The sequence below is a fragment of the Monodon monoceros genome, unplaced genomic scaffold, assembly GCF_005190385.1.
Source record: "Monodon monoceros isolate NGI ecotype Baffin Bay Population unplaced genomic scaffold, NGI_Narwhal_1 Super_Scaffold_2, whole genome shotgun sequence".
NCBI lineage: Eukaryota > Metazoa > Chordata > Mammalia > Artiodactyla > Monodontidae > Monodon > Monodon monoceros.
The window spans coordinates 62,926,542-62,954,244 of record NW_021703776.1 but is presented as its reverse complement, the minus strand read 5'-3'; the positions used below and the strand labels follow the sequence as shown (position 1 = coordinate 62,954,244).

Genomic DNA, 27,703 nt, shown 5'->3' with positions numbered 1-27,703 from the left:
GTTAGCAAACTAATTTCCAGAGCAATTGTGTTGAATAAGTTTCGTTTTTTGTATTTTGTTTTTTTTTAAAATTAGGAATAAAATGGAGAGCCATTTAATGCTAATCGTTTGTTCTCAAAGTTAGGACTGTTGTACCTTTAAAGTAGTCCTGTAGTTGTGTCTGTGTAGCTCATACTCTTACTTGTGATAGAGTGATGGAGAATTTAAAACAAAAACAAGCACTCAAACAAACCAAAAGACTAAGTTTGGAAATGAAGAGATTCATTAAACTGAACTTTTTCTCTCAGGACTCTTGTGCTACCTGTGCTTTTCTCCATTGACCTCCCCAGTGCCCCTCAGCAGGAACTCCTGTGCAGAATGTTCCCTTGACCTGATTCTTCTGTAGAGACTTTCTTCTAGTTCCATTCAGTGCTTCTGTCCAAATAGGTTGATTGCATTCTTTTGATCTTGAAAATCTTCTGCCTAATTATTTTTCTTTAGAGCCAGAACAAAAATAGTATATTCAATGTATAGTCGAAAAGCAGCTGAAGAAGTGAAGCGAGAATTGATAAAGTTACAAGTGAATTACTACGTTCTGGAAGAGTCCTGGTGTATAAGAAGATCCAAGTGAGTACTCAATACAGTATTTTATATTCAGAAGACATTAAAGTTAATTCAGTCTCATGGCAAGTGCTTTACTAGTTGTATGTGTGAGATGTATATAATAGCAAAGTATAAGCAGAAAAAGCTTTTTTGATAATTATTTGGAATCTTTTCTAGTCATTTTAAACATCTATTTATTTTATAATGATTTACATGTGCACATTACCTTAAAGGTATAGGCACTTATTGATAATTTCCCAAATTGTTCATATTTGCCTTTGCTGTCTTTTTGAGAAACTTTTATTTAAAGTTGGATGTATTTTCTTTCAAAAGACTTGTGGAGTCTGGAACCAAATAATGGAGAGTCTCATTATAATGAAGTCAGGCAGCTTTGTCCATACCACATCTCTGCACCATACCATATCCTGTGATAGATGGGAACCCCCCTCCCAGCATCAACTCAGAGTGAACTTCTTTCTTTCTGTTTTGCATCTTATTTGAGTGGGAAAATAATTAACCTTACGGTGACCCGTATTCTCTTGGGTTTATAGTTTTAAAAAGTATCTATTTCCACAGAGAAGTTCACTAAGCAGAGTAGAGCAATAAGAGTAAGATTTTAAAAGCAAACGTGAATTCTAAAGTTGACTATTTAGAAATGTTACACTTGGGTGACTAGACAGCAGATGATAGCTTGCTATTAAAATATTAGAGCATTCACCCCATGAGGAATACAGAAGGGAATAGTTTTATCAGAAATCAAGGATATTTTATGGAATACTGTTATTTTTAAAATTCTCACTACTCTTTAAGTAAACAGAAGTCTCCAGGAGATTGCTGTATCTGTGGCTTAATCATACTCATTTACCATGTATTTCAACAGTACACAAGGGTGTTAAGATGAAATGATTAAATATTGACTTAGGAGTAAAGATAGTTCTGTGACGCAGTACCTATCAAGCATTGCCCACAAGGAAACTCAAATAAATTTTTATTGTTGAATGATTTTCCATTGAATATGTCACAGGTGATTTGAATTTAATCAGGATCTACAGAAAATGTTATTGAGTCATAATTTAGAAAACACTTTAAGTCTTTATGAACGTAAGAATATATGTGAAACTTATATACATAAACTTTAACTTTGTTATATAAATTTAGGACAAAAAGTCATAAAGCATCTCTCATAACAATTCGATGAAGACACTGTAATAAATGAATGGTGGGCTGACATTTGCAGTCAGAAGGACTCAGTTTTCTGGCAGAGATTTCCACCAGCATTGGGATCTTCTTTACTGACTTAGGGTTTACTCTCCAACTCTCCAGTTCAGTGATGCCAGCCTGAAACACCTGTAGGTTACTGGAACATAAAAATTATTTCATGACCTTTTTTCTCCAAGCTAATGATGAACCTTGATTCAAGATTCTTCATTTTTTCCTAGCCTCCTGCATAGTGTTTTGAATATGTGGAAATTGCAGAGGCTAAGGTGCTTCATTCTGAAAAGAAAAAAGGGACTTCCCTGGTGGCGCAGTGGTTAAAAATCCGCCTGCCAGTACAGGGGACATGGGTTCAATCCCTGGTCCGGGATGATCCACATGCCGTGGAGCAGCTAAGCCCGTTGATGTTGATGGAGCTAAGATGTTGACGGAGCTCCTTGGATTTGCATAGTTGTAGTAGTCTCATGTTCTGATGGGCAGAGCACTGGTTTTTGTACACAAGAAAGGATCAAAAGACAAATTTAGGAAGTATGGCAATAAATCTTGCACACTAAACAAAGTCAGCAGTAAAGTAACTGGCTTCTGATCATCTCCATTTAGACTCACTTACAGGCATTAAGACTGAGAGTTGAGAGGGGTGGAGGTGTGTGCCAGCTTCCCCGCCTCTGGACCTTGACTTGCCCTTGTTGTATTTGTTGCAGCAGGAGTGGGGAGGGAGGAAGCTGAAGAAGTGGCTTCCTCTCATCTGGTTTCCCTGCTCAGTTACTGAAAGAACACTATCTACTACAGGATTATAAGTCTCAGGAAATCTTAGATAGGTGCACTCTGCTTAAAGCTGGAGACAAAACACAGCTGTGCTTTCTGTCCTGACAGGGAAGCAGGTGGAGGGCTCAGACAGAAGAGGAAAGGGAAGAAGGACTAATACTTAGCACATACCTTTGCAGAAGGAAGAACTGAGTTTCTGGCCAGAGAGCTCTCTGCCAGAATCAGGATCTTCTTTATTCCCTTGGCCCTCACTCTCCAATTCTTTCTGTTATGCCAGCCTGAGACAGCTGTATGTTACTGGAAAAGAAAGCTATGGCAGAACAGGGGGAGCAAGTGGGGAATTCAAATAGGAGAAGAAAGGGAAGAGGGACTAATATCTATCTGGAGCTTAAACTGTGCTTGGCACCTTGGTGGGCACTATATTTATGTGCTCTCATTAACAGAGTGGGTTAATTGTGTGCTTGATTATTCCTTAAATACTTGATACCCTGTGTTCAAATACAAGTAGGAAAATATACTCAAATGCAAGTTGTAGATGAGTTTTTAATTAACTCCTTTTTTATTCTCAGTTCTCTGCTCTCTTTCTCATTAATTCCCATAATAGAGTTGACATAAAATTAAAATACGTGAATTCAGAAGAAAATTATTCAGATTTTCACTAATGCCATTTTAAAGATGTAGCTGGCTGGCCTGGGGAAACTTCAGAAAACTCAGAAAAGGACTAAAGGATGTTAGACAGAGCTCACAAAGGCAGCTCTTTGCCCTCTTCTTTTCCTGAAAGCAATTGAACTCAGTAGCTGGTACTTCATATATGTTTTACTCTCTACTGTCATTGGCCTGCAGTGTAATAACTGTTTGGCCTTAGTATGTGTGAGAAAATTAAAACATAGAAAATCCAAGTTCAGTCATATTTTCGTACATCGATAGAATCTAGTGTCGACAAGGGTGTGCAAAAAAGTGTGCAGTGAACACTCTTTGCAGGAACACTCACTGGTAATACCTTTTTGGGAGATACTTTGATAGAAACAAAGTGAAAATTGTATAGTGATAGTGCTGCTTCTAGAAGTTTAGCTTACAGAAAAATATGGGCATAACATTGTTTATATCAGCATTGTTTTATAATGACAAAATGAGAAACAATTAAAACATCCATCCATAAAATAGTGGTTAAATAATACATAGAAGTACTAGCATCTATGAAAAAGAATAAAGTAGGTCTTTATGAAGTGCAACAATGACCACTTTTCATTGCTAAGTGAGGAGTCCCAGATTAATCTTGTTTTTGTAAAAGCAACCCAGGAGCATCGGTGAATATAAATATGTCTGTGCCTATGTTTTTGTGTGCTTGTATGTCTGAACGTGAAAAGGTCTAGCAGAATGTATGCTGGATTATTTATAGAAGCCACCTCTGAGAAACGGTGTTGGAGGTGACAGTGACTCACTTATTTATTTTGATAGGTTTATATTTTGACACTTTTTGGGTGAAGGTTACCTTTAAATTAAAAATGTTACGGAAAAGGAGAAAGCATGTGCATTTCTGTCTAGTGCTTGCCTCGTGGTGGAGAGCAGGGGGGTGGGACTGCCATTGGGAATAAAAGGGACTTGTTGGAAATGGTTTTCTCTCTTATAAAGAAAAGTGAAACAACTATGACAAACCATAAGCTGTTGCAAATCTCTATAATTTTTCCTTGATTTTTCTGTTTTTAATATTAAAAAAAAAACATAAACTGTGAAATTCCTTTCACCTTTTTTGTTTCTATTGATATTTGGAAGAGTCCAGCCCAGTTGTCTTGTAAGAATGTCCCACATTTGGATTTGTCTAATTTATTCCACATGATTAGATTCAGTTTGACAAAATTTGGCAAGAATAGTACATAGAAGATGTGTACTTTCCATTATGTCACTTTGGTAGGTACCTGTCACTTTGTTCTATTATTGGTGATGCTAAGTTTGATCACTTGATTAAAGAATGTTCCCCAATTTTCTCCATTTTAAGGAGACAAATCTCCTTTATAATCAATAGCCTTTCACCAGGTAGTTCTTGCATCCACTTCTTATAATTCCCTGAATCAGTTATTACATTGATGATTATAAAATAGTTAGGTAATATAGATTTGAAAGTAATATATCAGTTACTGATTAGGTGATCTTTGACGTTACTATTGTAATTGTTTGGGGGCACCATGTACTGTACCCATATAAGATGGCAAACTTGATGGGTGTGTGTGTCCTGACTGTTCTACCAACCAGCCATTCCCCCCATCTCTCTCCCTCTCCTTGGGCCTCCCTACTCCCTGAGACACAGGCCAATTAATAACCTTTCAGTGGCCTCTAAGTGTTCAAGTGAAAGAGCTGCATGTCTCTCACTTTAAATCAAAAGTTAGAAATGTTTAAGTTCAGTAAGGAAAGCATGTCAAAAGCCAAGATTGGCCAAAAGCTAGGTCTCTTGTGCCAAACAGTTAGCCACATTGTGAATGCAAAGGAAAAGTTCTTGAAAGAAATTAAAAGTGCTACTCCAATGAATACATGAACGATAAGAAAGTGAAACAGCCTTATTGCTGATATGGAGAAAGTTTTAGTGGTCTGGATGGAAGATCAGACCAGTCACAACATTTCCTTAACCCAAAGCCTAATTCAGAGCAAGGCCCTAACTCTCTTCAGTTCTATGAAGGCTGAGAAGGTAAGGAAGCTGCAGAAGAAAAGTTTGAAACTATAGAGTTTGGTTCATGAGGTTTAGGGAAAGAAGCCGTCTCCATAACATCAAAGCGCAAGATGAAGTGGCAAGTGCTGATGTAGAAGCTGCAGCAAGTTATCCAGAAGATCTAGCTAAGATCATTAATGAAGGTGGCTACCCTAAACAACAGATTTTCAATGATGAAATAGCCTTCTATTGGAAGAAGATGCCATCTAGGACTTTCATAGCTAGAGAGGATAAGTCCATGCCTGGCTCCAAAGCTTCAAAGAACAGGCTGACTCTCTTATTAGAGGCCAAAGCAGCTGATGACTTGAAGTTGAAGCCAGTGCTCCATTTATCATTCTGAAAATCCTAGGGCCCTTATGAATTATGCTAAACCTGTTTTGCCTGTGCTCTATAAATGGAACAACAGAGCCTGGGTGACAGCAGAACTGTTGATTTACAACATGGTTTACTGATTTTGTTAAGCCCGCTGTTGAGACCTACTGCTCGGGAGAAAAAGATTCATTTCAAAATATGACTGCTCATTGACAATGCACCTGGTCACCCAAGAGCTCTGATGGATGTACGACAGACAAGATTAACGTTTTCACGCCTGCTCATGCAACATCCATTCTGCAGCCCATAGATCAAGAGTAATTTCCAAGTCTAATAATTTAAGAAATATATTTTATAAGGCTATAACTGCCATAGCTAGTGATTCCTCTGATGGATCTGGGCAAAGTCAGTTGAAAACCTTTTTGGAAAGGATCCACCATTCTAGATACCATTAAGAACCTTTGTGATTCATGGGAAGAGCTCAAGGTCTCAACATTAGCAGGAGCTTGGAAGAAGCTGATTCCAGCCCTCATGGATGACTTTGAGGGGTTCAAGACTTCAGTGGAGGCAGTAACTGCAGATGTGGTAGAAATAGCAAGACAACCAGAAGTAGAAGTGGAGCCTGAAGATGTGACTGAATTGATGTAATCTCATGATAAAACTAATGGATGAGGAGTTACTTCTTTTGCATAAGCAAAGAAAGTAATTTTTTGAGATGGAATCTGCTCCTGGTGAAGATGCTGTGAAGATTGTTAAAATGACAACAAAGGATTTAGAATATTATATAAACTCAGTTGATAAAGCAGCAGCAGGGTTTGAGAGTACTGATTCCAATTTTGAAGGAAGTTCTACTGTGGGTAAAACACTGTCAAACAGCCTTGCATGCTACAGAGAAATCATTCATGAAAGGAAAAGTCCATCAAGGTGGCAAACTTCATTATTGTCTTATTTTAAGAAATTGCCACGGCCACCCCCGCTGTCTGCAACCATCACCCTAATCAGTCAGTAGCCATCAACATCAAAGCAAGGCCCCCCGCCAGCAAAAAGATTGTGAAGCCTTATCACTGAAGGCTCAGTGATGTTTAACGTTATTTTAGCAATAAAGAATTTTTAAATTAAGGTGTGTAATTCTACTGCACACTTAATAGACTTCAATATAAACATAACTTTTATATGCACTTGGAAACTAAAAAATTCATGTAACTCACTTTTATTGCAATGTTTGCTTTATTGTGGCGGTCTGGAACCAAATCCGCGATCTCCCGGAGGTACGCCTGTATAATGTTCTGTGTCAGTATATTACCACTGAGTACGTGCTTGATACAGCCTCTCCCTTAATCCCTTATGTCATGGGTACTTCCCATTTTACAAATGTGGAGAAGGAGACTGAGTGAACTACCCAACACAAAATTCTTGGTAAGTAGCTGAGGCAGAATTCAACTGAGATTTCCTACCCCACCACCTGAATTCATGTATATTATATGTCTTTTCTTTCTTTATAGTTACCTTCACTGTGTTCACCTTGTTCTCAAGAGGATTTATGGTAGCTTACATAAATATAAATAACTATGATAGGATTTAAAAAAAAAAACTAAGTAGAAAAAAATGACATGAGAGTAGGAACATAAAAAGTGTGTTCCTTTATCTGCCATTATATAATGTACATTGATTTTTAATCTGCACGTTAACTTTTCTAGGCCTGGTTGCAGTATGCCTGAAATCTGGGATGTGGAAGATCCTGCTAATGCTGGGAAACCTCCCTTATGTACCCTCTTAGTAAAGGAGTCCAAGCCTCACTTCACCACTGTATTCCAGAATAGTGTTTACAAAGTCTTAGAAGTTATAGAGGAATGACCGCTGCCTACAGAGAAGTCCACCAGTAATGGTTTTCATGTTTTGCTAATAGCTCATGCCTTGTTTTTAATTCAAATCCCCAAAACTTTTATAAGTAACTGTTTTCAAATGAAAAATATCTTATTTGGTCAATTTGAATGTCATTCTGATTGTAAAAATACTTATACGTTTATCAGTTGGTTACTATTTCAATGCACCCCTTAAAATTTGCTATGCAAATGAGTATATGCTTGTACTTGACTTAAATATTTGTCCTAAAGTGAGCAAAGCTACCTGTATAAAAAATATGATGGGTCGTGACAAGGGTGATATGAAAATATAGTCACTTACGGACTGTTTAGGGGCTCATTTTACAGTTCGTGGACTATTGATGCCACTTGCTTTTTTCTCTGCGTTTTGCTGTTGTCTTTTGAACATTTCAGCGATTATTGTAAGTTCCTCAGTCAAGTCAGCCCCTGTCATCAACTTCAGTAAGAATAGATGGGGCAGACATGCATATTTGCTATGTAGAACTCTGTTTCACTTCTTCACATTCTTTTGTTCTCTGTTGCTCTCGTTAATGAAGCATTTCCTGCCTGTTATTAATCCAAGCTCTTGGACCTAGTCCTTAAGACCAAATTCCTGTTAACTACCAACCATGTGGCATTAGTGTGTGTGCGTCTGTCTGTCTGTCTCTCTCTTTCTCAATATTCTTTGTCAAATAAGTGCTATTTACACATTTAGTTGCTTATCAAGTACTTATTCTTGGTTTAAAAAATTTAATGACAATTGTGTATTTTTAGTATTCATTTTTAGTATTGTTCAAATGTTTATATTTTAATAACTTTAAACCACTTAAAATTTTTCATGTATAATTGTAGACTTAAGAAAACTATTTTGAACAACCACAAATATAATGCATCTAGAAACTAATGTATATTTGAGTAGACATAATTTATAGTGGAACAGTAGACTATAGTATGTGGTAATTTTTCTTTTACTATTAAGATATAATAAAATATGACTAATTTTTTTTGTCAAATAAGTAAATGAATAATGATAAGTGAATGGAGTTTTTATATTTTACTTTTAAAATTGCCTGTCTTTAATAAGACGAAGCCTTAAACCTTATGTTATAATTTTGGTTCCAAAAAACATCATTTCAGTATGAGGAATGAGTATATTCAGCCTTCCTCTTTGTTTTTTTTCTTTCCTGTTTATTTTTATTTGGAAAATTTTCCAACCTGCTTTAAGTTCCTAGTATGAATTTTTGTTTCTTAAAAGTTAATTTGTGTGAAATGAGATTCTTCAAAACAGTGAATCCTCATAGTTTTGAGAAATGGTTTTAAGATTTAACGTTCTAAGCAAACCATGACTCTGGTAGACTACACGTTTAATTACACAGTGTTCTCTTTATTAACCACAGGCAGATTAACCTCATTGTGGATTGTCCTTGAGACCTGAGTCCTCAGGGATGGTTTCCGGTGCCCACTCCGGGGAGCCAGTGAAGAGCTGTTCTCTTTCTGCCTTCTCACCAGAGCCCAAGGACAAGCCTGGTCTGGGGGAGGCACTAGCTTGCTTAGAGCAGACAGCTGCCGAGACAGCCTGGGCTGAGGACTGTGCAGCCCCCAGCCTGCCCCAGAGCCCGCCTCTCCCAGGGAGCCTCCTTCCAGCGGAGATTGTCAGTGTCTTCAGGTGCCTGCCCCCTCTTTCTCACTTACCGGGTGACTTATTTCTTGGTCTTTTGCCAGTCAGAAAACAAGGAAGCATCTGGGGAGTTGTGGATTAGGAGTAGAATTTGAGCAATGATGAAGCAATGCAGAAAAATGGCAAGTGGGCACTTGAGGTCGAGGAGGATGAGAGGCACCATGGGCAGGAAGAGCGGAAGTGTGTGCTCTGCTTTATTTGCCATTGTTTCTCTCGTAAATATGTTTTATACATCCAGCAGTTACAATTTTTAAAAAAAAATTTTACTTTTAAAGTTCTCTCTTCTTCCCACCTTTCAGGAATTCCTTTCCCAGTAAGTTCACATGTAATTATTTGAAATTCTATATAGGAAAAACATTAAAATACTGTTGTAACTGTTTCATATGCTGGGAAAAGATAAAAGTAATCAAATTAGTTTTTGTTTTTTTTTTTTTGCCAGAAGACTCCTTTTATAACAGTATTTATTGATGTAACTCCACCAGCAAACTATGAGTATATTTTAGGCCAGTAAGTTTAGAACAGAGGCCTTGGGCTACACTGCCCACTCAGCCTTGGTCACATCTGGTAGCAGCCGGTCCTGTAGATCATTAACATCTTTTATGGCAGCACAGAGTAGTGGTAGGTTTGATATACATGACAAAATAGTATTAAAGCTCAGTATTTTATGCATTTTTAGCATTTAAAAATATTTTGCTTTAGTGTGAGGAAGGTTAGGATGGGCAAGGAAGTGATAAAATAGCTATTGCTATGACATAAAAAAAACAAAATTGGGGCATTATTTCTATAAAAAGATAAGCCTCTAAAAGTGCTTAGCAGAAACAGCGTAGTGTTAAAATAGAACAGTGATATTAAGGAGAAAATGAAAGGATGTATCAGAAATAAAGTGATAATGCATAGGGGAATTGTATTTTTATGAATTTTATGCCAGTTTACATGTACTATATATGTTAAATAAAAAAGATCATGAAAAATATAGAAAGTGTTTTTTTGATTGTTATTTTCATTTCCTCCTTGGACATGTTCAGCCTCATTCTGTAGTCAGATAACCATGAACTGGTTTGTGACAGATTGCAGTCCTGAATAAATGGGAAGGGTTAAAGGTCCATGACACTACTTAGTCCTCTCCATCAGTGGTGGTATAGGTGTTGAGGTTCCCCATACTCTTCTTATATTTATGGCATTATACACTAACATTTCCTTTATCATTTCCATGAAGGGACACAATCATTCTTTAAAGCCATATTTTGAGGATAATTCCAGAATTGCTGAAACCTTTTTTTCATACATTAGTTCTAAACCACAGTTTGGTCTCATGACATTTCCTAAATTATAGCTCCTTGTATTTGCTTGATATAAGCATCAACTTAGTTTTTGTTTGTTTGTTTTGTTTTGTTTTTAATCTGCTTGGAGGAAAGACAGTTTAGCTTAATTCATGCCTGTATAATTTTTTTACACAGTAACACCTTCATTCTCTGACATGTTTGAGGTCAGTTATTCTCAAATATAGTGTGCATCAGAATCACCTGGAGGGCTTGTTAAAACACAGATTGCTGCACCCCACCACAGAGGTTTCTGATTCAGTTGGCCTAAGGTGGTGCTATATGATCTGAATGATTGTGTCCCCAAAATTCATATGTTGAAATCCTAATCCCCAAGGAGATGATATTAGGAGGTGGGACACTTGGGGGTGATCAGGTCATGAGGATGGAGCGCTGATGAATAAGATTAGTGCCCTTATAAAAGAGGCCCAAGAAAACTCCCTTTCCTCCTCCACCATGTGAGATCACAGCTACAAGGTGTAATCTATAAGCTAGGAAGTGGGCCCCCACCAGAGGCTGAATCAGCTGGCACCTTGATCTTAGACTTCCACCCTCCAGAGCTGTAAGAAATAAATTTCTGTTCTTAATAAGGTACCCAGTTTGTGGTATTTTGTTATAGTAGCCCCAAAGTAGTAAGTCAGGTAGGACCCCCGAATTTGCATTCTAACCAGTTCTCAGATAATGCTGATGATGTTCCTGCAGGGATTGTACTTGAGAAAAGTGGCTCTAATGGATGGGAAGAGACTATCTGGAATCCTGGCCTCTAGAGGGTGCTCCATTCCTGAGAGCACTTATCCCACCAGGACAGGCTAGAGGGTCCCTATATTGGGAACTGAATTTTACAGAGTCCTTTCTTTGTCTCTTAGGGAGCATGCTTCAACGGAACTTGCAAGGAACAAAGAATAGATAAGGTGATTTTTAACCAAGAACAGATAAGGTAATTTTTAACCAGACACTAATACAGCTCACTTGCATTGTGTTTTCTGAATAGGTGGTATGGGTCATTTAAGTATTTTGAACTTGTACACTAGACTGGGCTTAGACCTGTTTCTTTTCAGTTCAGAGATGGAAAAAGAGTGAAATCATTTGAGATCAAATTTACTTTTGTAAAATTACTTTGCCTAAAAGAAAATAGATATATTCAGTGATGTGTGTGGATTTTAAAACTTCATTTTCCACTTTATTACTTTTGTTTGGCTCCAGAAATCCTTAGTCTTCTCCCTCTATTAGGGAGCAGTTAAGGATCAGCTCTGGTTCACAGATCACCTGTTTCTCTCTTCTGCCTTCCCTTTCTCCTTCCCCCAACTAGACCTTTCTAATTTAAATCAGTAAAATTGTTCCTTGTGCAGAAAAAGAGGAGGTGCTTTTGAACTTCATCATATTCTTTTTTTTTTTTTTTCCCGGTACGCGGGCCTCTCACTGTTGTGGCCTCTCCCGTTGCGGAGCACAGGCTCCGGACGCGCAGGCTCAGCAGCCATGGCTCACGGGCCCAGCCGCTCTGCGGCATGTGGGATCTTCCCGGACTGGGGCACGAACCCGTGTCCCCTGTATCGGCAGGCGGACTCTCAATCACTGCGTCACCAGGGAAGCCCTCATTACATTCTTGATTTTTATTTCACAGTACTGTATCAGTACAAATACATTTTTACATTCGAAGTTAAAAAGGACATTAAGATATAGAAAAGTCTTGAAAACTCTTTCCTCTTACCTTTCCTCCCATGAGAGAGATTTTAAAATTCTGAATGAATGTGAGAGTTGGAGACTCTTTCTCAAGATTTTGAGTCATTGTAGTGTAATTAAAAGGTAGATTTTTTTTTTTTTTTGCAAAGAGATTAAGATACTATTGATATTGGCTCTGCTTTCAGAGCAATGCTTTCTGTACTTTTAAATCTAACCCAAAATTCTAATTAAGTAATGAGTTGTCAAAATGACTTTCAAATAAATGGTAGCACTATCAAGTATTCTGTTTATGCAGCATGTGCATTTAAATTCAGCATAATATAATTTCATTGATTTTTTAAAAGTAGCTGGACTTTTTTCCCCCTGTATGCAGATTTAATACCTTGAAAGAAAGTTGAATGTAGCAGAATTATGCTCATTCAGTTGTTATGCTGATTGCTTTTAAAGCTTTAGTACTTACCCATTTCTAAAAAAATAGAAAGAACTGAAAATAAAAAATGACCATTTCTAAGAAGATTTGGCATCAGGCCATGAAAACTGATTTTTTTAAAATGGTGCCTAAGGCCAGCTCTTCAGCTCAGCTTTATGGACACAGCTAACATCCCTGGTTCTGCCCCCCTTGGTGATGATGCCCCCTCTGGTCTTCACTCTTGGTATCTGCTTATTAACCAGAGCCCAGATTCAGAGGCCTCCCTCTTGCCCTAGAACATCCTCTTCCTAGGAGCTGCAATTCGGTTATTCACTCCAAATCTGTGATGAATTTGGCTTTTTCTAACAAAGACTCTTTATGGCAGTCGTCCTCATACTTGTCTGTACATTGTAAATAATTTGCGAAGCTTTGAAAATACTGAAGCCTTTCCCTCACCTCCACAGATTGAGATTTAATCAGTCTGGGGTGTGTCCTAAGATTTGGAACTTCAAAAAAATGCCCAAGTGACGTTTTAGAACCAGGCCTCTCTGCCTTAACATCTGTATGTCCACCCTTTGCATGTCTCTGCCCAATCGAATTAGAAACGGTAAGCAAGTTTCTCTCACACAGTCTCCTTTATTAATAATGATTGACTCTTTCTACTTTATGAATAATGGAATGTAGTGTTGAGTAGACTCTCTAAGGAAAGAATTCTGTGTTTGGTTAGAGATGAGTGCCATGGTGGCTGTGGGCAGTGGGAGAGTGGCAGCATAAGTATGTATATGTGTAAACCCTGATTTGAGTGACAGTGAGAAATGGGGATATAGCAGCCAACAAACAAAAACCAAAAAGGAATAAAAAGAGACTAATTTAAAAATCACTTTGACAATTTAATATTAGTTGTGGAGAATCAGGTTTCTGTTCTTTGCTGATTTTTTTTTCTTTTTCGTGGAATATGCTTTCTTGATCAGTTTTCATTTCAAGATACAACTCAACTCAAATGTCACCTCCTCTGTGAAGCCTTCCCTGACTGCCTGTCCTTTGGCTGAGTGAACTGCCCCTACTGTCCACACTCCTATAACCCCTAAATTCTGCACATTTAACATGACTTTTTCTACTGCATTGTGTCCTGTCAGACGGGACCTATGTCTTATTCTATTCCGAATCCACAGTGCCTCCTAACACCGTGCCTAGCAAGTGGTAACACTTAATGATTTTTTAAATAAACCATACTTTATTCAACAATGCAGTCAATTCCATTGTAGATGGCACTAAAATTTATTTTTTTAAACTAAACGAAATGGAAGATTATGTATTCCAACTGTGGAGATGAAATAATAAGGAAACGCAGTATCTCCAGATTAGATTAATATCATATATAGGAAAAAAATGTCCTTGATAAACAGCTAAACAAAAATGAACCTCACAACATATCCTAGCTAGCTACCTTGATACATTCAGAAATGGCTGGTAACCAAATAACTGCTGGGAAGCAATATGGCAAAGATGGATATGTCTGTCTCCAAAGGAAGGATTCTCTTTGGCCTAGTTTGGGTTGTGTGGCCCAGGATACTATGATGGCCGGTCCTAGGATACTAGGATGGCCGGTCCTGGGCACATTCACTGCTGGTCAGGAAGCAGGGAACTCTGATTAGGAATTTAGTTCAAGTCTGGGAGGAGGGGATTCCCAAAGGATGGGGAGAGACTCACGTTATCACTAGATGAGGATGTTAGACAAAACAGATGACAGCAGTCATACAATTAATATTACCATAATTGAGACAACTAAATTAGAATCCTGAATCCATTCTTTACAAACTTTTTAAGGTAAGACATGTTTATTTGAGAATCAGTCTTCTTTTAAAAAGGATATGCCTCCAAGGGTGGTTAAAAACGAGAAGTAGACAAATTCACAAACACAGCAGGAAATTTTAACATACCTGTCTTAGAAATTGATGTAATAAGCAGGCAAAAAGGTCAGTAAGGATATACATGATTTGAGTAATAAAATAATGTTGATGTAATGGTCATATATAGAACAGCTACACTGAACAAATGAAAAATACACATTCTATTCTAACATGTGGGACGTTTTCAAGAACTGACAAAGCATGTACTCCAGGGAGGCATAAATTTTTTTATCCATTTTTTTCACTGATGTAACCTAGAATAGTACCTGGCATATATGTGTGCTCAATATTTGTTGAATGAAAAAAATTGATCCTACGGGGGGCCAAATAGTGATTCTTGAAAAAAAAATTAATGATTAAAACCCCTTAATGTGAAAAATCAATACAAAATTTAAAAAACAGTTTTAAATACTCCGTGAATCAAAGAAGAATCTTATGATGAAAATTTGAGGAAAAAAATAGAACAATGGTATACTACAAACTACTTGAGGGATATAATTAAAGCAAATCTAGAAATTTGCTTTTTTCCTATTTAGTCTAAAATGCACATATTAAACTAAAAATGAATTCAAATGTCAATGTCAGGAATATAGACAAAGAACAGCGGAATACTCCCTTCCCAAACTGAAGGAAATAACGAGCAGAACTTGATGAAATAGAAAACAACGGTATCAAAGCCAAAGTTGGTTATTTGAAATAATTCATAATTGAGAGAAAGTAAGAAGGCATAAAAATTAGGAATGGCAAATTACGGAAGCTGCAGAGAGTAGGTGGAGGAGATGTTATGAAAAACTTTGTCAATAAATTTGAACACTTAGATAAATGGTTAAATTCCTAGAAAAATACAACTAGTCCAAAAAGAAATAGAAATTAGGAATAATCTTATCCCTAGCAAAGAAATTGAATTAATAATATTTTAAGATCTTCCCTCAAAGAAAACAACAAATCCAGAGAGTTTTGCAGACCTCTTCTACTAAACATTCAAGATACCGATTATATCAATTTTGTACAAACACCCAGAGAATAGGAGATAAGAGAACTCCAGTTTTTTGGCAACTGTAACATTAAGCAACAAGAACAGAGTAGGATTAATGCAGTATAGGAAAATTACACGTCTATTACATTCATGAACAAAGATGTAAACAAGAACCAAGAATGAATTGAACATAAGTTGTAAAAATACTAGTTTACCTCAAATTGACCTATATTTTAATCAACACACCAATAGGCTTTTTATAGAGCTTGACAAGCTGAATGTAAAAATTTTATGGATGAATAATCAAGACAAATCTGAAGAAGGACACGAAAGGACATTTTTGCCTACCATCTAGAAAGGTTTATCACAACAGCAGTAAAAGTATCGGCACAGGGATTTGGAAATTGACTAATAGAATAATCGATAGCCCAGAATAAACGTGCATATATTTGATAAATGAAGCTGACAATTGGTTATATGGAAAACAATAAATTGTTTCCCTACCTCACATCATACATAAAAATAAAATTCCAGATAGATGAAGACCTAAGTATGCGAGAGAATACTATAAAATCTAGAATACAATGTAGGATAATATCTTTATGTCCTCAAGGAGAATTTCCTCAAAGAAGGACTTCCGAAAATCCCAAAACAATAACTTCTTGTTTTTAATTTTATTTATTTTTGGTTGCATTGGGTCTTCATTGCCGTGTACAGGCTTTCTCTAGTTGCGGCGAGCGGGGACTACTCTTGGTTGCGGTGCATAGTCTTCTCATTGCGGTGGCTTCTCTGGCTGCAGACCGTGGGCTCTAGGCGTGTGGGCTTCAGTAGTTGCAACGTGTGGGCTCTAGGGTGCGTGGGCTTCAGTAGTTGTGGCACACGAGCTTAGCTGCTCCACGGCATGTGGGATCTTCCCGGACCAGGGCTTGAACCCATGTCCCCTGCATTGGCAGGTGGATTCTTAACCACTGCGCTAACAGGGAAGTCCAAAACACTGACTTTAAAGGAAAGGAGCGGTCAATTCACTATGTTATGGTTAATAACTTCTATTCACTAAAAGACATGAAGAGAGTGAAGCAAGCCATGATGTGTAGAAGATATATGCAACTTGTCTACCTGACAAAAGATTAGTATACAGAATAAAGAACTCCTACAAAGAGTAAAAATAATGAAAAGAAAAATTGGCCAAAACATGGCATTTCCTGAAAAAGAAATGCAAATGGCTCATAATCTTTAAAAAAATCCAACCTATTCATAATCAGGGAAATGCAAAATGCAACCACAATGACAACATTTATAACTTGCAACATTGGTTAAAATTTTAATGTACTAGGAAAAGGGTGGGACAACACGAAGTCTTTTTCCTTCCCAGTAGAGGGTAATTATTTTGGAAATAAATGGCATTTCCTGATAAATCTGAGATTATACATACTAAGACCCAACTTCTCCATGCCTTAGATTTATACCCCAGAAAAATTCCTACACGTGCATCAGGATACATGCCTAAGAAATTTACTGCCAAGTGTTCATAACAGCAGAAAATCAGGAAATCACTTGCACATGTGTCTGGAGTAAATAGAATGGATAAAGACATTGAAGTATAGTCATCCAGCAGTGTCCTATTGAATATGTAAAACTAAAACAGCTGTAGGCAACAACATGGATGACTCCTGGGGAACTATTAAGCCAAAAAAACCCCACTAATTTGCAGAAGAATGCATGTGATATGAGTTCATTTAGAGAAAGTTCAATAACATGTAAAGTTAAACAATACGTTTTTAAGGGATTAAAACATGGTAAAATATGAAGAAAAACAAGTAAATTATAAGTAAAATTAGATTAGTGACTGTCTCTCAGAGGATGGAAGGCACGAAGGGGTCTTCAAAGTTGAAGTGTATGTGTTCTTCTTTGAAATGTGGTAGTGGGTACATGGATGTGATTTTACTATAATTATTTATACTTTATGCATATTTTATAATTCAACAAATATTCAGTGTTGAAAAAACAAATAGACACTCTCAGATACTAATACACATGAAAAGTAGAGCCCATCATAGGTGTGGCAGGTTGTTGAGAGAAAATCCTCAATTTCTCTGGCAATCACAATTTGTAAATAATATTTCCCTTGGTGCCTGGCATACCATTGGCCTTCAGTTCAATATGAAGGGAACAGAGGGAGAAGGGAAACAGGTGTCTCATTTAAAAGGCCAGCAGCAACCATTTAGGATGATAAAATCTGTTACTGAACTCAGGTCCAGCTGCTCACTGCTCAAATATCAATACCCCAGATGCAGTTGGTGGTGGAAAGGAAAGTTGCTTTTAATCAGAAAGCCAGCGATCTGGGAAGAAGGCAGACCTGTGTCCCCCAAAACCAACTATGAAGATTCTGCTCAGCCATGAAAGTTTTAAAGGGAAAAGGGGAAGGAATCTCAGTTAATCATTGAGATACGGGGTCAGAGGAGTTGCCACCCCACCCCCCACCCATTGTGTGCAGGCTCCTCGTCTTGTGATCTTCCTCTAGATGTTATCTTGTTCAAACAGTTTGTTCACACAGTTTGTTCTCAAGATTACTGATGGTGAAGCTAGGGAAGAGATCTGGTCATCTGTTAATTACTTATTCTTCATTTCTACTTCTTTGATCTACAGAAGGAACCAACAGGCTAGGCAACGTATCGTGTGATCAGAAGATTTGAAAAGTGTGCTAGGGCTGGAGATGAGCAGAGCACGGGAGTGCCTGAAACCAAGTTTAGTTACACTATAGCTTTGCTAAAGTGACAAGGCAGACAGTAACACAATTATAGTAGGGGACTTTAACACCCCACATTCACCAATAGATCATCCAAAATGAAGATAAATAAGGAAACACTAGCTTTAAATGACACATTAAACAAGGTGGACGTAATTGATATTTATAGGACATTCCATCCAAAAACAACAGAATACACTTTCTTCTCAAGTGTTCATGGAACACTCTCCAGGATAGATCATATCTTTGGTCACAAATCAAGCCTTGGTAAATTTAAGAAAATTGAAATCGTTTCAAGTATCTTTTCCGACCACAATGCTATGAGATTAGATATCAATTACAGGAAAAAACTGTAAAAAATACAAACACATGGAGGCTAAACAATACGCTACTAAATAACCAAGAGATCACTGGAGAAATCAGAGGAAATCAAAAAATTCCTATAAACAAATGACAATGAAAACACAATGACCCAAAACCTATGGGATGCAGCAAAAGCAGTTCGAAGAGGGAAGTTTATAGCAATACAATCCTACCTCAAGAAACAAGAAACATCTCAGATAAACAACCCAACCTTACACCTAAAGCAATTAGAGAAAGATGAACAAAAAACCCCCCAAAGTTAGCAGAAGGAAAGAAATAATAAAGATCAGATCAGAAATAAATGAAAAAGAAATGAAGGAAACAATAGCAAAGATCAATAAAACTAAAAGCTGGTTCTTTGAGAAGATAAACAAAATTGATAAACCACTAGCCAGACTCATCAAGAAAAAAAGGGAGAAGACTCAAATCAACAGGATTAGAAATGGAAAAGGAGAAGTAACAACTGACCCTGCAGAAATACAAAGCATCGTGAGGGTTTACTACAAGCAACTATATGCCAAATGGACAAATTCTTAGAAAAGCACAACCTTCCAAGACTGAACCAGGAAGAAATAGAACATATAAACAGACCAATCACAAGCATTGAAATTGAAACTGTGATTAGAAATCTTCCAACAAACAAAAGCGCAGGACAGATGAATTCTATCAAACATTTAGAGGAGAGCTAACGCCAGTACTGCTCAAAATCTTCCAAAATATAGCAGAGGGAGAACACTCCCAAACTCATTCTACGAGGCCACCATCACCCTGATACCAAAACCAGAAAAAGATGTCACAAAAAAAGAAAACTATAGACCAATATCACTGATGAACATAGATGCAAAAATTCTCAACAAAATACTAGCAAACAGAATACAACAGCACATTAAAAGGATCATACACCATGATCCAGTGGAGTTTATCCCAGGAATGCAAGGATTCTTCAATATACACAAATCAAACAATGTGATACACCACAATAACAAATTGAAGGATAAAAACCATATGATAATCTTAATAGATGCAGAAGAAGCTTTTGACAAAATTCATCACCCATTTAAGATAAAAACTCTCCAGGAAGTAGGCATAGAGGGAACTTACCTCAACATTATAAAGGCCATACATGACAAACCCACAGCCAACATCATTCTCAATGTTGAAAAACTGAAACCATTTCCTCTAAAATCAGGAACAAGACAAGAATGCCCACTCTCACCACTGTTATTCAACATAGTTTTGGAAGTTTTAGCCACAGCAATCAGAGAAGCAAAATAAATAAAGGGAATCCAAATCGGAAAAGAAGAAGTAAAGCTGTCACTGTTTGCAGATGACGTGATACTATACACAGAGAATCCTAAAGATGCCATCAGAAAACTACTAGAGCTAATCAATGAACTTGGTAAAGTAGCAGGATACAAAATTAATGCACAGAAATCTCTTGCATTCCTATACACTAATGATGAAAAATCTGAAAGAGAAATGAAGGAAACACCTCCATTTACCATTGCAACAAAAAGAATAAAATACCTAGGAATACACCTACCTAAGGAGACAAAAGACCTGTATGCACAAAACTATAAGACACTGATGAAAGAAATTAAAGATGATACTGACAGATGGAGAGATATACCATGTCTCTCCGTCAGTATCCAAGTTCTGACAGTATCCAGTATCTGTCAGTATCCATGTTCTTGGATTGGAAGAATCAATATTGTGAAAATGACTATACTACCCAAAGCTATCTACAGATTCATTGCAATCCCTATCAAACTACCAATGGCATTTTTCACAGAACTAGAACAAAAAATTTTACAATTTGTATGGAAACACAAAAGACCCTGAATAGCCAAAGCAGTTTTGAGAAAGAAAAATGGAGCTGGAGGAATCAGGCTCCCTGACTTCAGACTATACTACAGAGCTACAGTAATCAAGACAGTATGGTACTGGCACAAAAACAGAAATATAGATCAATGGAACAGGATAGAAAGCCCAGAGATAAACCCACACACCTATGGTCACCTTATCTTTGATAAAGGAGGCAAGAATATACAATGGAGAAAAGACAGCCGTTTCAATAAGTGGTGCTGGGAAAATTGGACAGCTACATGTAAAAGAATGAAATTAGAACACAATACACAAAAATAAACACCATACACAAAAATAAACTCAAAATGGATTAAAGACTTAAATATAAGGCCAGACACTATAAAACTCTTAGAGGTAAACATAGGAAGAACACTCTTTGACATAAATTACAGCAAGATCCTTTTTGACCCACCTCCTAGAGAAATGGAAATAAAAATAAATAAATGGAACCTAATGAAACTTAAAAGCTTTTGCACAGCAAAGGAAACAAGACAAAACAGACAACCCTCAGAATGGGAGAAAATATTTGCAAACGAAGCTAATGACAAAGGATTAATCTCCAAAATATACAAGCAGCTTATTCAGCTCCATATCAAAAATACAAACACCCCAATCCAAAAATGGGCAGAAGATCTAAGTAGACATTTCTCCAAAGAAGATATACAGATTGCCAACAAACACATGAAAGGATGCTCAACATCACTAATCATTAGAGAAATGCAAATCAAAATTACAATGTATCACCTCACACTGGTCAGAATGGCCATTAATGGCCAAAAATCTACAAACAATAAGTGCTGGAGAGGGTGTGGAGAAAAGGGAACCCTCTTGCACTGTTGGTGGGAATGTAAATTGATACAGCCACTATGGAGAACAGCATGGAGGTTCCTTAAAAAACTAAAAATAGAACTACCATATGACCCAGCAATCCCACTACTGGGCATATACCCTGAGAAAACCATAATTCAAGAAGAGTCATGTACCACAATGTTCATTGCAGCTCTATTTACAATAGCCAGGACATGGAAGCAACCTAAGTGTCCATTGACAAATGAATGGATAAAGAAGATGTGGCACATATATACAATGGAATATTGCTCAGCCATATAAAGAAACCAAATTGAGTTATTTGTAGTGAGGTGGATGGACCTAGAGTCTGTCATACAGAGTGAAGTAAGTCAGAAAGAGAAAAATACCATATGCTAACACATATATATGGAATCTAAAAAAAAAAAAAGACATAGAGAATGGATTTGAGGACATGGGGAGGGGGAGGGGGAAGCTGGGATGAAGTGAGCGAGCGGCATTGACATATATACGCTACCAAATGTAAAATAGGTAGCCAGTGGGAAGCAGCCACCACAGCACAGGGAGATCAGCTCGGTGCTTTGTGACCACCTAGTGCGGTGGGATAAGGAGGGCGGGAGGGAGACGCAAGAGGGAGGGGATGCGAGGATATATGTATACATATAGCTGATTCACTTTGTTATAAAGCAGAAACTAACACAACATTGTAAAGCAGTTATACTCCAATAAGGATGTTAAAAAAAATCATATAAAAAAAATGACAAAGCAAAGGGGTTTTCCTGCTGAGGGTGGTTACAGTACCTGTAAAACAACTGAATCAGACAGTGGGTCTGTCACTCTACTGTCCTAATCCTTAACTGCTTAAGCCTGCTTTTTTTTGACTCAGGGAGGCGTGGGAGATTTCAGCTTATCTACAAACAGGAGACAGGAGACATGGAGCGGTCTTTGTATTGTACTTGAGGAGGCTGGGGGCACAAGGTTCTGCTGGGTTCCAAAACCACAGGCTGTTAGAAGAAAGTGTTTGCTGGCAAGGTTGAAGTCAACATCTTTTTATAAATGGAGAAGCTGAGGCTGTGAGAGGGGAAGTGACTTGCCCAAGCTGGGGCTAGTACTCAGTAGTAAAGCTGAAATTAGAAAGTTGCTCCCCAGGGCCTAGCCCGAGGCACCCCATTCACCTTGGTGTGGTAGGAAGAACACGGCCTTGGCCTTGGGAACACAGTTAATGGGGTTGGAATCCAGACTCTGACACTCAGCTCTACAAGCACCGAGTCAGTTACCTCTGGAAAGCCCAATTTCCCCCTGGGTAAATTGGGGATAAGAAATAATGCCAGTCTCACATGGCTGTTATGTAGGTTACATGAGGTATTGTATGTAAAAGTTCTGTAGTCAAAGTGTGATAAATGCCAGTTCCCTCCTTTGCCTCCTACCCATGATGGCAGTGGATAAGGAGGCTGAAATGATGTGGCCTCATTAGCCTCCCCACACCCAGGCAGGAAGGCACCACACTGGAGAGTGAAAGAGACTCCTGTGTGCACTGGCGCACACAAGGGCACATTGGGGTTTCTAGTTAAGTGTGTCTTCGTGCCCCTTGCTTCGTGTTTTTGATACTCATACAGAATTTATTTCTGGTTCCAGGTGACTAAACATTCACTTTGCATTTGTGCAAATGATTATTGTGGTTCCCTGTTTACTCCAGACACAAAGACCTTTTTTTATCACCAAAAGATCCCTATGGTAACAGAAGAATCATGCTGAGCAAAGATTTCTGCCAAGAATCAATTTCCTGACGTCAGGAGGCCTTATCATTCATAGTCTGTGTGCAAAGCTTTTTTTTTTTTAATGCACGATAGCCTCCTTTATTGATTTCTCCCTTCACCCAGCCTCCCATTGCTTGCTGTTTCCCCCTGACTTTTGGAATCTTACCCTGGGTGGTAAAGAATTGGCGAGACACTCCCTACCCAAGGAGGTGCTGTGCAAAGCCAACTCACCCCAGCGCTGGGACCTTTTAGCTTGGCCGGGAGCACAGGTGTGGCAGGCTGGGGGGCTTTGTGGTGCCCCCAAAGGGCCACTGGGAGGTTGGCTGAAGGTCCTCAGGAAATGTTTACTTGAGGCAGATCTGGGTCACGTTTTAGCTATGTGATCTCAGGCAAACTAATTAACTTCTGAGTATCTGGAGAATATTCTCCATGACAGAAATTGTAGGATTTAGTTTCATTTTTTGTTGCAGTTTAACGTACATATATTGAGTACCTGCTGTATGCCAGGCACTGGGAAATCATCATAGAATAAATAAGTCACGCTCCCTGCTGTCAAGGAGAGCCAGAATTAAGTTCAGGGACGTGCAAGTTTTATCCCAAGCACACTGGTTAGGAGCACATGTGCTGCTGAGGGTCAGATCAGGGCATGCAGCCTGGCTTTGCCATTCTCTGGAAAAGGCTAAGGGATCTTAGGCAACACATTAACCTTTGTAAATTTCCGTTTTCAAGTCCGTAAAATAGGAATAATGATTCTTCATAGCCTGGGTATGAGGTTTAAATGAGATCTAATTTTTGTGACCAAGTTACTGCCAGCTCTCTGTGCTCAATCTTCCATTTAACATAAGAATAAAAATGATCTAGGGATCTCTTCCCACCTGCTGTTGTTTCACCTCGCTGGCCTGTCAATCACACCAGCACCTCCTTTCATCTTCTTTCCTATCACTGTTCTTTCCTCCTCACCCTGAACTCAGCAGGCAGCTCTTTTCCTTTAAGCCCCTGGACACGGCTGGCCAGACACCAGAGCCACCACATCACACACTTCCCCTGAGGTCTGGGGTGAAAGGAGGGCCTGGGTGGTGGTACTGCCATTGTGCTCCCATTAAGACCTCGGGAAATGTTTCACTGGCTAGGCTTCCTCCCTTGGCCCTGCCCTCTGACGGGCTGCTGGATGCTGTCCTTGCTCTGTTTCACTCTCCTTCCTCCTCTGGTCAACAGCCCCCCACTTCCAGCCACTAGTGAGCCCCCTCTGGTCAAATCCTAATTTCCCCTTCATTACGCAGAGCAATTTATCTCCTCATTGCCTAACCCTTTTTTAAAAAAATTGAGGCAAGAACACTTAACATGAGATCTGCCTTCCTAACAAATTTTAAGAGTACAATAGAGTATTGTTAACAGTGGGCACAATGTTGTACAGCAGTTCTCTAGAACTTTTTCATCTTGCTTAAGTGAAACTTACACCTGTTGGTTAGTAATTCCCCATCTCCCCCTCCCACAAGCCCATGGCAACCACCATTCTATTCTTTGCTTCTATGAGTTTGACTATTTTAGATACCTGATATAAGTAGAATCATGCAGTATTGGGCCTGTGACTGGTTTATTTTACTTAGCATTATGTCTTCAAGGTCCATCCATGTTGTCACATATAGCAGGATTTCCTCCTTTTTAAAAAGGCCGAATAATATTCCATGGTATGCATATACCACATTTTCTAAATCCATTTATTTGTTGATAGACACTTAGGTTGTTTCCACAAGTTGGTTATTATGAACGCAGTGAACATGGCAGTGCTAATATCTCTTTGAGATCCTGATTTCAATTCTTTTCTCTCTAACCTTCTTATCTAGGTTATCTATTCCCAGGGGGCTTCTCATTCATAACCAAACATTTCTGTTAGGTTATTTTTCCCAACCAGAGGATCAGGAATCTCTTTGAAAAGAATTCCCTAACAAGCTTAAATAGCAGACACCTTAAAAACATTCTCCCTCTGGGACTTCCTTGGTGGCGCAGTGGTTAAGAATCCGCCTGCCAGTGCAGGGCACATAGGTTCGATCCCTGGTCCGGGAAGATCCCACATGCTGCAGAGCAACTAAGCCTGTGTGCCACAACTACTGAGCCCACGTGCCACAACTACTGAAGCCTACATGCCCTTGAGCCCATGCTCTGAAATAAGCGAAGCCACCACAATGAGAAGCCCGCACAGTGCAACGAAGAGTATAGCCCCTGCTCGCTGCAATTAGAGAAAGCCCATGAGCAACAATGAAGACCTGATGCAGCCAAAAATAAATAAATTAAATTAAATAAATTATAAACAAAAAAATTCTCCCTTCATTTCCCTTCCCTTAATCGTAGTGCTGAGCACAGATGAGCAAGTCAGGGTGGAACTGATCACTAACCATTCTTTTTTTTTTTTTTTTTTTTTTTTGCGGTACGCGGGCCTCTCACTGTTGTGGCTTCTCCCTTTGTGGAGCACAGGCTGTGGACATGCAGGCTCAGTGGCCATGGCTCACGGGCCTAGCCACTCTGCGGCATGTGGGATCTTCCCGGACCGGGGCACGAACCCGTGTCCCCTGCATCGGCAGGCGGACTCTCAACCACTGCACCACCAGGGAAGCCCTAACCATTCTTAATACTGAAAACCTCTGAGGTTTTCTTTTTGTGCTTTTCCTCCCAGATGTCTCCCCAACCCCCCCAGAATAATTTTTTCCTGTTCCTCTTTGCTGTTCATTGAGAGTAGGAATAATTCATCCAAACATAAGGAGAGAAAAAAAAGCTTTGTGGGGGAAGGGAGGAGAAAATCAATCTCCTGTCAGAATAGTCTGGCTCCCACATCTGCCCCTTTCACTCAGACTTTGCTTAAAGTGCGCCTGGCTGGTTGAGATGGGATGGGCCGGGAGCTCTGCTCAGCACAGCATCTGTCACTCCCTGCAGAGCTAGGGATGCCTTCTGAGATGAACAGGAAAATGACTAAGTGATGACAGAGAAATGGCTGCTAATTCCAAGTAGAATTGCCACCTTGGAGAACGCACAGCATTGCCTTTTCACATGGTATTTTCACAACGACCTTGAACTCCCTGCAGAGGCTTATGGTCTGAAAATTTGATTCCTAACCAAATGCCCAGGCATCCACTGACTCCTAGAGTTGTAGAGTTTTATGCTGGGAAAAATCCTTTTGAGTGAAAGGCAAAGTTATAAGCTGTGAAATTGGTTTTGGAAGTGTTACCGAACCAAACCTGGGTCCACTTGCTGGCATAATACAGCCAACCTACTGACACTGGGTTGTGGTGAAAGAAAGTGCAGCATTTATCCTAAGGTGCCAGATGTGAAGTCCAGGACAACTCATGCTCAAAAGACCTGAGCTCCTCAAGGGGTTTCAGGGAGGTATTTTTAAAGGCAAAGTGAGGGAGGCGAGTTGCAGGGTATGTGATTAGCTTGCGCACAGTTGTCTAATTGGTTGGTGGTGAGGTAACGGTGGTGTCACAGGGGTTAGGTTCTCAGTCCTCAGGTACCAGTAGGCCTGGGGGCTATGTGCTCCCTGATTTTCAAGTGGTTTACTTCTTCCACGTGGCAGAGGTTTTAGCATCTGTAAAACAACCCAGGAAATGTGCATCAGATACTGTTATCTAGGTACTTCAGAGAGGAGCTAAAGCAGAGGTTATGGGGGAGGGGTCTGTCCCAGGCCTCATAGGATCCTGCTTGGTTATAGAAGGATAGGAAATTCCTAAGGAAAGTTTCAAGAATTCCAAGATTTCTGAGTGAATGCTGAGGAAAGAACACTGAACTTATTCTGGAAGACTTAAGTGTTATTTTCCACTTTGACACTAACATTTTGTGTGTTATTGGGCAAATTACTTGTCTGAACTTTTTCTCACCTATAAAATGAGGATGTTGAATGGGAACAATAATTTTCAAATTGTGTTCCTAGGGTCCTATATGTCAATAAGTTGGGGAAATGCTGGAATAAATGACTTAGAATACTTTAGTAATGACCTTCTCAGAACCTTTAATATGCCAATATGCACAATGACTTTCCAGGACAGGGATAACCTGCAAGTTCTCATAAGCAATTAAAAGCCCTTTAGTGGAGGAGGTGGCAGTCAAGCCACTTATGACTTTATTGGTACTAAATCAAACTTGTTCTGGACATTTAGTTACACAGTTCAGGAAGGTGGAGAGAAGCTAGAGGAGTGTAAAGAAGAGCAGCACCAGTCCTGAAGGTAAAGAAAGTGAGTCCCATGAGAATAAAAATCAATAGAAATGAGGATGTGAAGTTAGAAGGAGAGCTGGATAAAAAGCAAGTTGACTGATATTCACTTATATGAAGGGCTTTAATGAAGAGTTGGAGGTCTTGGAGGACCAATTAAAGGTAGAATGACTTGAAATTTAAATAATAAGAAAAAAATCTTACATGTTTGCTCAGTTCCATGTTTGCTCTTCATGCCTTTGTGTAGCTCAGGATTTCCACCTGGTATCATTTTCCTTCTACAGGAAGGACTTCCTTCACACTTCCTGTGGTGCAGGTCTGCTGGTGAGGTATTCTTTCAGCTTCTGTATGACCGAAATGGTCTTATTTTTCCTTTGTTTTGAAATATAGTTTTACAGAGTGAAGAATTCTAGGTAGACAGTTTTTTCTTTCAGTACTTTAAAGATGTTGCTCCACCGTCTTCCTGCTTTCACCATCTCCAAGAAGAAATCTGCTGTAATTCTTATTTTTATTCCTCCATATGTAATATGTCAGAATTCTCTGGTTGCTTTTAA

General features: G+C 38.8%; 1 protein-coding gene across 11 annotated transcripts in view; it reads left to right on the top strand.

Annotated features, from left to right (window-relative positions):
• The window catches only part of DPY19L1 (dpy-19 like C-mannosyltransferase 1), a 259,805-nt gene that overhangs the window by 85,647 nt on the left and 146,455 nt on the right, over positions 1 to 27,703 (top strand). For 9 of the 11 annotated variants that reach the window (XR_003795119.1, XR_003795120.1, XR_003795117.1 and 6 more), the window contains exons 21-25: positions 481 to 606; positions 7,273 to 7,454; positions 8,835 to 9,103; positions 11,301 to 11,371; positions 12,988 to 13,130. Coding sequence is in view for 1 of the 11 variants with exons in the window: in XM_029233113.1 (XP_029088946.1) it covers positions 481 to 606; positions 7,273 to 7,429 (283 nt within the window). In the remaining 10 variants the exon portion in view is untranslated. Of the gene's footprint in view, positions 1 to 480; positions 607 to 7,272; positions 7,455 to 8,834; positions 10,087 to 11,300; positions 11,372 to 12,987; positions 13,131 to 27,703 lie in introns of those variants that run through there. The other 2 variants (XR_003795121.1, XM_029233113.1) reach the window with 2 other exon arrangements.